Source organism: Crinia signifera, chromosome 5 (assembly GCF_055691185.1).
Source record: "Crinia signifera chromosome 5, ASM5569118v1, whole genome shotgun sequence".
NCBI lineage: Eukaryota > Metazoa > Chordata > Amphibia > Anura > Myobatrachidae > Crinia > Crinia signifera.
Window position 1 is genome coordinate 129622611 of NC_139221.1, and position 8792 is coordinate 129631402.

At 42.8% G+C, this 8792-nt stretch overlaps 1 protein-coding gene across 1 annotated transcript in view; it reads left to right on the top strand.

Moving 5' to 3' along the window:
- Window positions 1-6645, top strand: part of WRNIP1 (WRN helicase interacting protein 1) — a 106198-nt gene extending 99553 nt beyond the window's left edge. The window contains exon 7 of the mRNA XM_083188034.1: window positions 4544-6645. Coding sequence (XP_083044160.1) covers window positions 4544-4804 — 261 coding nt within the window. The 3' untranslated portion in view covers window positions 4805-6645. The remainder of the gene's footprint in view (window positions 1-4543) is intronic.
- The last annotated feature ends 2147 nt before the right edge of the window (window positions 6646-8792 follow it).

The following is an 8792-nucleotide window of genomic DNA, read 5'->3' on the forward strand; positions in this document are numbered from 1 at the left end:
TTGAGGAGTGTTGAGATTTAAAGACAATAGTTCTCTTGGGTGATGCTGACACAGGTTGCATTGGCCTGAACTGAATCATAAACCTGAAACGTGTGTACTGATGTCACAATCTAATATTGGCTTAATGTGGATTAAATACTACCGTGCCAATACAAAAACATTTCCCAACATCCACAACTTTTATACCAATACTTAGTATGTATAAATAACTGTATGTGCAGCTGTGAATAATAGGATACCAAGACCCAAAGTCACACTTGTTGCCTGCCATATAGAGGAATCCAGGCATTCTGTTATAGAGGGTCATCAGTCTGCAGTATTAAGCAAAGTAAGCCTGAAGAACATGTCTGATCATTCAAACCAAATTTCGGTACTCTTTACCTAGAACGGCGCCGCCGATCAAAATCGTGGTCATCGCGGGTAAAAATCGCGGTGATCGCGGTAATCGCGGGCATCGCGGGTAAAATTGGATGGTCGCGATGCCCGCGATGACCGCGATCACCGCGATTTTCCCATAGGAAACAATGTTAAAAAGCCTGATTGACCGCGATTTGACACTTAAATGCCTCAATGGACCCGATTTTGGCATATAAATCAATGTAAAATGGTCCACACAGCCCAAATAGGGCCAATGAACCGTTAAATGTCCCCCCAAATTTTTAACGCCACCCCACGATCCACGCCAACCCGAAGCGTGGCGAGCGCAGCGAGCCCGCGAGGGGCGGCGGTACGCGTCCTCCGACCTTTTCATGCCCTACTATCCACGTCGGCGTGGTGTGAGAATATAATAGTGTGGCGAGCGCAGCGAGCCACCGAGCCCGAAGCGTGGCGAGCGCAGCGAGCCCCGCGAGGGGACGCGGATACCTTCACAGGTAGACGCGTCCCCTCGCGGGCTTCACAGGTGTCCGGGTCGCCACGGACACCTGTGAAGCACGCGAGGGGACGCGTCTACCTGTGAAGGTATCCGCGTCCCCTCGCGGGGCTCGCTGCGCTCGCCACGCTTCGGGCTCGGTGGCTCGCTGCGCTCGCCACACTATTATATTCTCACACCACGCCGACGTGGATAGTAGGGCATGAAAAGGTCGGAGGACGCGTACCGCCGCCCCTCGCGGGCTCGCTGCGCTCGCCACGCTTCGGGTTGGCGTGGATCGTGGGGTGGCGTTAAAAATTTGGGGGGACATTTAAGGGTTAATGGGCTCTGTGGCCCATTTAACATTGATTCCTAAGGCCAAATCGGGTTGATTGAGCCATTTAACACTAAAATCGGGTCCATCGCGACTTTTAACATTGTTCCCTATGGGAAATCGTGAGCATCGCGTCGCGGGCATCGCGGGTGCATTTATGTGCGGCCGCGGCGCGACCGACACGATTTCCCTGTTTAACATTGGTTTCAATGGGAAATCGCGGGCATCGCGTCGGTCGCGTCGCGGCCATACATTAATGTACCCGCGATGCCCGCGACGGGCGCCGCACTAAGTAAAGAGTACCCAAATTTCTATCAAATGACTCATTTAAACTCACTCGTCTCTGTTGACCATTTATGCACAAGATATCCTCTATATAAAACATTTGTTTTATTTATAGATTTATTATACCGTTTTTTAAAGGCCTCACATTTAGCCTTTATCAACGAGCTGTAGACTGTATTTAAAGAGAATACTATTCGCTTTACAACTGAAGCGATTGTTCATCCCATTGTATGCAATCCAACATCATTGTCTGTGTTTTGTATTTGAAACCGTTTTCAGAATTGCTAAAGCTGGAAACCAATTCTCATTTTCAAACATTTACTAAATGATGGAAATTGCATACATACCATGCTTCATGTTCTCTTGAAAAAAAAAAATGGAATCACATTGTAATTTTCTGAGTTTCTGGAGTGCACCAAAGCCTTCGGATGCAGATTTACAGACTTTCAGCAGCTTATCTGAGACCGCTATTCTGAACATCCATAGAGCTGCTCAGATGGTCCCAATGGTCACGAACTTGTGCATAATGTTGATCCTATAGCAGGCAGCAGATCTGAGATGCCGACAGTGGTGTGCCGGGTGTGAATCATATGGTCGACCAAAAGTTGGTCGACATACTTAAAAGTCAACATGGGTCTAGGTCGACCTGGGACAAGGTCGACAGGTTGTTAGGTCGACACAAGAATTAGGTCAACATGGGCAAAGTCGACAGTCAAAATGTTGACATGGGATTTTTCACTGTTTTCTGAGCCAACTGTCGACACAGTCAACATGGACACGGAAGCGTAACATCGCGCCCCCTCGCATGGCTCGATACGCTTGCCATGCTTCGGGCACACTACTTTATTCTCCTACCATGCCATAGTGCAGCCATTCCCAACCACGGTCCTCAGGGCACACCAACAGTACAGGTTTTAGTGATATCCAGGCTTTAGCACAGGTGACTTTATTAGTACCTGAGTGATTCTGATTAAACCATCTGTGCTGAGGCCTGGATATCACTAAAACCTACACTGTTGGTGTGCCTTGAGGACCGTGGTTGGGAAAGCCTGCCGAAGTGTATGATAGGGCATGAAATACCGCCTGTCGGCTCAAAAAACACTGAAAATCCCCATGTCGACCTTTTGACTATAGACCTTGCCAAGTCGACCTGTCGACATTGTCCCATGTCGACCTAGACCCATGTTAACCTTTCAGTATGCCGACGTAGTGGTGTCAACCAACTTTTGGTAGGCCAACCAACCGTATCCCTTTTTGTCAAAGATGCCACCTGCAGATTTTACATATGTACTCAGATCCACTGCTATAAAAGACACAGGACTGACCGGGACTGCATGCACCTCTTAATCAGACCCAAAGTCTACCAAAATCAAGAACACTTCCTGCAGGTATGGCCACAGACCTTGGTCTCAGTGACCTTCCAATCCTGCGGTTCCAGGATTACCCTGTACACCGCACTGCCCTGCTCCTTCTGCTGCCTTCCACCACTGGGTAAGTGGGGCACCCGGTTTGGGAGGAGAGTGGGGATGACCGACCGTTCATCATTACAATGTCCAACTCAATCCCTGGTACTGTATACCAGGATTTAGCAGTTTTCAATCCTGAATACCAGGATTGAAAAAAAAAATGCCCCTTGATTGCATCCCTATTTGTGACATCACTTCTATCTGTCTCTCAAGTAGTTCTCAGCTTTTCTGCCACTAGTATGGATTCTGCAACTTCTGGCCTGGCTGTCTGAGCCCATCTAAGCTACAGTATATCCTGGGGGAAGAACCCACCATCACTGCACAGACCCAGTAAATCTGGCCAAACGCTTGTACAATTTGTGCATTTTGAGCCGATTCCAACGCATTGGGCTGATGAATTGGGTGAAAAGTGCCCAAATCGTTTGTACGCATCCTCCAGTTCTGATCTGATGCACAGTCCCAGGTGGATCGAATCTGGAGATCATAAGTGCTGTACATAAGATTTTTGGGGTCTGGCATGATCCAGCAGCACTTTCTAAAGGACTGCATATGATGTTTTGTATGCAGTCCAGCCACTGGAGAGCCCATCAGCTCCCTGGCGGGTAGTTGCCAAGGTGTCACACTCACCAATGCCACCTAGCCTCATTCTACTACATATATCTATTTTTACATCTTACAATTGAGTCTGTTTGTCTGATTCAGATAAACTCTGAGATCACTGAACCAATGGTGTTTTCAATATTGTGTAGGTATCTGACCTCAATCTTCACCAAAGAAAGAACATAAACCGTACTATTTGTCCTCCTATTCTGTATCATCCTAAATCATCTCGAATTAGAACTACAGTATTTTGTGAAAGAATCATTTTTTTGGCACTGTGCGATGGTCTAGATGAGCATGAAAAAGCTGCTCAATTAGCATGGTATCATTTGATGGATTGATATTTGAGCGCTGAAGAAAAGATTGATGGCAAGCAAGCTATTGAAGGGTAAATGTTGAGGATGAAGCTGCAGGAAGTATAAACACGGAGGGAAATTTGATATAAATAAAAATGGAAATAAATGGATAAAATCTAATAAATATAATGTGCTATAAATAAAAACACCTGTGGGGGGTGGGGGGGGGGGGGAAGAGGAGTTAGAAATGTTAGCTCGTTTTTGGTGCTTTTATGGGGAAAGTCTGAAATACTCTATGCTGTCCTTATCTCTTAAGTGCCAGGCAGTTCAGGGGCAACAGTGGGTAGAAAGATGATGATTGGCCGTTCACTTACCACTGCTGTGTTCTCCTGTGTACGGTGCATGCTGCAGAACACAGGAGACGTCACACAGCTTCTCCGTGCTGGGCAGTGTTTGAGGTGGCAAGTTCACAGTGGATAAAGTTCTTCCAACCAGAACGCTCTTCGTGCACTAGGCACTATTTCAAGAATATTTTGTGCCTGGTGCACTTTTTACAATTATACTAGGTCAGAGCTGGAATTTAAGTGAGTTCTAATCTATGTATTGTGCTAAATGTTATTTCCTTTGCTAAGATGTATCCAGATGTATTTACTGCAGTGCATGAATAGGTATCCAGAGCACAATGATGATTTTAAAATCTGTTTATTTGCAGGTAATACTGGCCCAGTGTGTTATGTACTTGGCTCGTGCACCAAAGTCAGTAGCCGCGTATAGTGCCTACAGTAAAGTAAAGGAATGCTTGAAGAACCATAAGGGCCCACTACCACCTGTTCCCCTCCACCTGAGGAATGCACCAACAAAACTAATGAAGGGTTTGGGTTATGGTAAAGGTTATAAGTATAACCCCATGTACAGTCAGCCAGTTCAGCAGGATTATCTGCCGCCGGAAATGAAAGGTTTCAAATTTGTTTGATTTAGTTGTATTTGTCTTACAGTGCCATGAATGTTACCACTTTTGTTTCCTCAGCTATAATGTTGAGGACATTGTTTATCTTGGTCATGGCATATTAGGTTGACAGTGTCTAGGTCGACACTTAAAAGGTCAACATGTGCATTATGCCAACATGGTCTAAAAGGTTGACATGTGTTTACACTTTTGGACATGTCGACATGTGCACAGTATCAGTGTAACGCGTCCCCTCACATGGCTTGCGATGTTCGCCATGCTTCAGCCATGGTACCTCGCTGTGCTCAGAACCCTATTATAATCTCCTTCTGAGCCAGATGTACTAAGATTCAAAAAGTGGTAAACAACCAGCCAATAAGATCATACCTGTCATTTTTGAACCCAGCCTGTAACTTGGCAGCTAGGAGTGGATTGGCTGGTTGTTTACCATCCCAGTGGGCACAGAGAGACAGATGTATCAAGCTTCAAAAAGTGATAAAATGAAGAGTGGTAAACAACCAGCCAATAAGATCCTAGCTGTCATTTTTGAACCCAGCCTGTAACATGGCAGCTAGGAGCTGGTTGTTTATCACTCTCCATTTTATCACTTTTTGAAGCTTGATACATCTGGCTCTCTGTGCCCACTGGGATGGTAAAGTATGAACAAGTCAATAAAAAAAAAAAAATCGACCTAATGCATGTTGACCTTTTTCATGTGTCGCCCTTTTGTCTGACGACCAGTAGTGGTCGACCTTTTGACTATCGACCTAAATACCAAATAATGTTTTTCTTTAATTCAATTTCTTCACAAAATATCAGCTAAATATACAGTATGGCAAGGCAAATTTCCTTCGTGCAGTTAGTGGTTTCGAGTTTGTAAACATATTTTATTGAACATGCAAATTGATATTATGGCTAGTGGAATCCAGTTGTGTATATACTGTACCTTCAGCAGGTAATGGCTCCAACTGCAGAATTTGAAGTACTGTATGGGAAATTGTCAGCTGCAACGTCCTATTATCATTTCAGTTACTGTCGTCAAAACACCTTACAGTTGCCTTGTACCATTGTTTTGTTCACTGGATGTGTTTAACCCCTTCAGTGGTGGGGTTTTTTTTTTGGGAGCGCTCCCCACTGGGCGAGTTTTTATGGGGAGCGCTCCCTTAAAAAAAAAAACCACCACTACCCCCCTGGGTCCGGGCAGCGCCGCTGAACTGTCAATCAGCGGCTGCCCGGACCTGCGCCCGCCCCCCCCCCCCCCCCAACGCATCGCTGTCCCCGGCAGCCGGCTTGTCATAAGCCGGCGCCGGGGACTTCTATTGAAAACCCGGAGGGGAGGGGGGAGGAGGAGGGAGGAGGCGGCGATGCCGCAGAGGGGAGGGAGCCGGGCAGCGCGACTCCAAACAGTGGCAATCCCGAGAATTTTCCGGGCTTGCCAGACTGGGCACTGAGGCACAGCCCGGAAAATTCTCGGGATTGCCACTGAAGAGGTTAACTGTGATATTGCAGCTTCTTTTTACTGATGACCTATAAGAAATGTGTCTGGGTGATCATTATGATTTTATTCAGTCTTCTAAATGTATAGCATTTATGTTAATATTCGCTGCACATCATACTAATACTTTAGATCTTTGCACAAGTACATATTTATATGTGACTGTCCAATATGATTCCTGACCATCAAACCTACACCTTTTAATAATTTGCTTCTTGATCACATCCTTATTTTGTGAATGATGGGTAGTTACATTGATAGAGGCAAAGATATATGTGTCTATTCTTAGTGTTCTATAATTTAAATGCACTGCTGTGTGTTACCTGTTATGTTAAAAAAAAAATCTACTCACAATTAAATATATTTTTTATCATTGTGTGTTTTATTATAGGTTTAGTTACTTCTGACAGGTTACAAGCTATTAACAGGCTTATTCTTATCAGCGAACAACATGTACAACACATAATGTATGGGATATGTATTCAGCCTGTTCTCACTCTGCAGACACCTCAGTGTTACTGCTGCTAAGGAATGTGGATAGTATTGAGCATTCTGTTCATTTATACATTCAGAATAACATAGCAATCATCTATGAATATGTCTAGTGTCCGTACATTTCAGAAACACTGCCATCTGCTGGCAGAGATTGAAACTACAACTTTCTTACATGCACAAACACAGATGGAAGCACACTAGCTTTTGAAGCTTTTGATTTGAGCTGGCTCACTAGTACTATATATTTAGTCTTTTTTGGAGTAATTATTATATTGCTTAGGACAGAATAGCATGCTGCAACATATAGCATTAACACAACACATTGTGTAGGAGAAAGTGTTCTTGATTCAGATTCCTTGATAATGTTATGACAAGCATGCTGGGAAATTCTGTCAGAGTCATTTCATTTTATTGTTGATGTTTGTACTGTTGTGTTGATTTCACATTAATGGTTTTACACTTCTTTGTAGATCTTGGGAAAAATAAACCCATATATTAAGCTGGGTGCACCTTTCGAAGAATTGTAATGCAATCATCATTATGTACACCATAATTAGAATGTAAGGTTACAGGTACACTTTAATGTAGCCAAATAATACCTGTGTGTTAATGCTGTCAAAATATTTTAGTACACAGTGAACATTAATGGAGCAGGATACAAATCATGTTGTTATTATAATTTATTTATATGGCGCCACAAAGGTTCTGCAGTGCTGGAACCTTTTAAAATGTTAAAATGAATTTAAAATGTTTAAGGAATTTTAAAATGTTCTTACAGAATATTGGTTCAGGTATTGTGTCTTATGATTGCATAAAACATAATTGCATAAATACAATAATATGGTAATGGCTTACAAATGTAAAAGAAATCAGTCCAAATGATCTTTCCTATAAGTGATATGGGGCCAGATTCTCTAAGCTTTAAAAGTGATAAAATGGAGAGTGATAAACACCCAGCCAATCAGCTCCTACCTGCCATGTCACAGACTGTGTTTGAAAAATGTCAGGCAGGAGCTGATTGGCTGGCTGTTTATCACTCTCTAGTTTAACACTTTTCAAGCTTAGAGAATCTGGCCCCTTGTCTATTTGTAAAAATGATTGTTTCCACCCTTTGAGTGCCAACATTTCTGTGAGAGATGTGCAAATTGTCCGCTAAAATGGCACTCATGTTTGTTATATAAATTCAGATAAAAAAAGATTATATTTCCTATGTAAGTTAAACATTCCAGGTCATTATATGAATAAAAATGTTTGCTTGCCAATTTTAACACCTTTTTTTGACAAATTCAATTGGCACTCAAAGGGTTAAAAGTAGAAATATCTCTCAATAACTTTAGCATAGATAAAATACTTACACCTGATACACCAGAGAAGAATGAGATAGTCCTCTAAATGCAAGACTGCCTTTACTCCGGAGAATATGGACACTTTCTTACCAAATAAAAGGAAGCAATCCTACTGCATTGATATTGTGAGTAGAAAGTAAACCTGCCCTAACCTCAGCTTTCAGGACAAGAAGATTGCCTATGCTAGGGTCGTCTTAGGGCAAACATTGAAATAAAAGTTTTGGAATGCAAAACTACCAGTACATTTGATACTTTAAAAACAGCACTTATTTGAGTGTGGGACTCCAGTCTTGCTGTGACAGTGATTTCAGTATCGGCATTATATTTTCTGTCTCCACAACCTTGTCTCTTGTAGCTATATCAACAGTCTCTGTTTTGGTATTAGGTGTGTTTTCCTGCTGTAACTGTTTTGTTTTCTCTTAAATTGTCTAATGCTGCATTTATTATTTAGTGCAGGGAACTTTTACCCTTTACCCCAAAATATAATTAGATACGCTGACTTTACTCTATTTGATTTGAAAAATGGAAATCATATAATTGTAATACACTGTACCCCCAGAAATTGATGCTATATCTTGCTAGTACGGTACACAGAAAAATACATGGTGCAGATGCACACTCCATATTATTAATCAATAATAGAGGTTCTTGGTATATTAATTGGCCAAGAAATATTTGC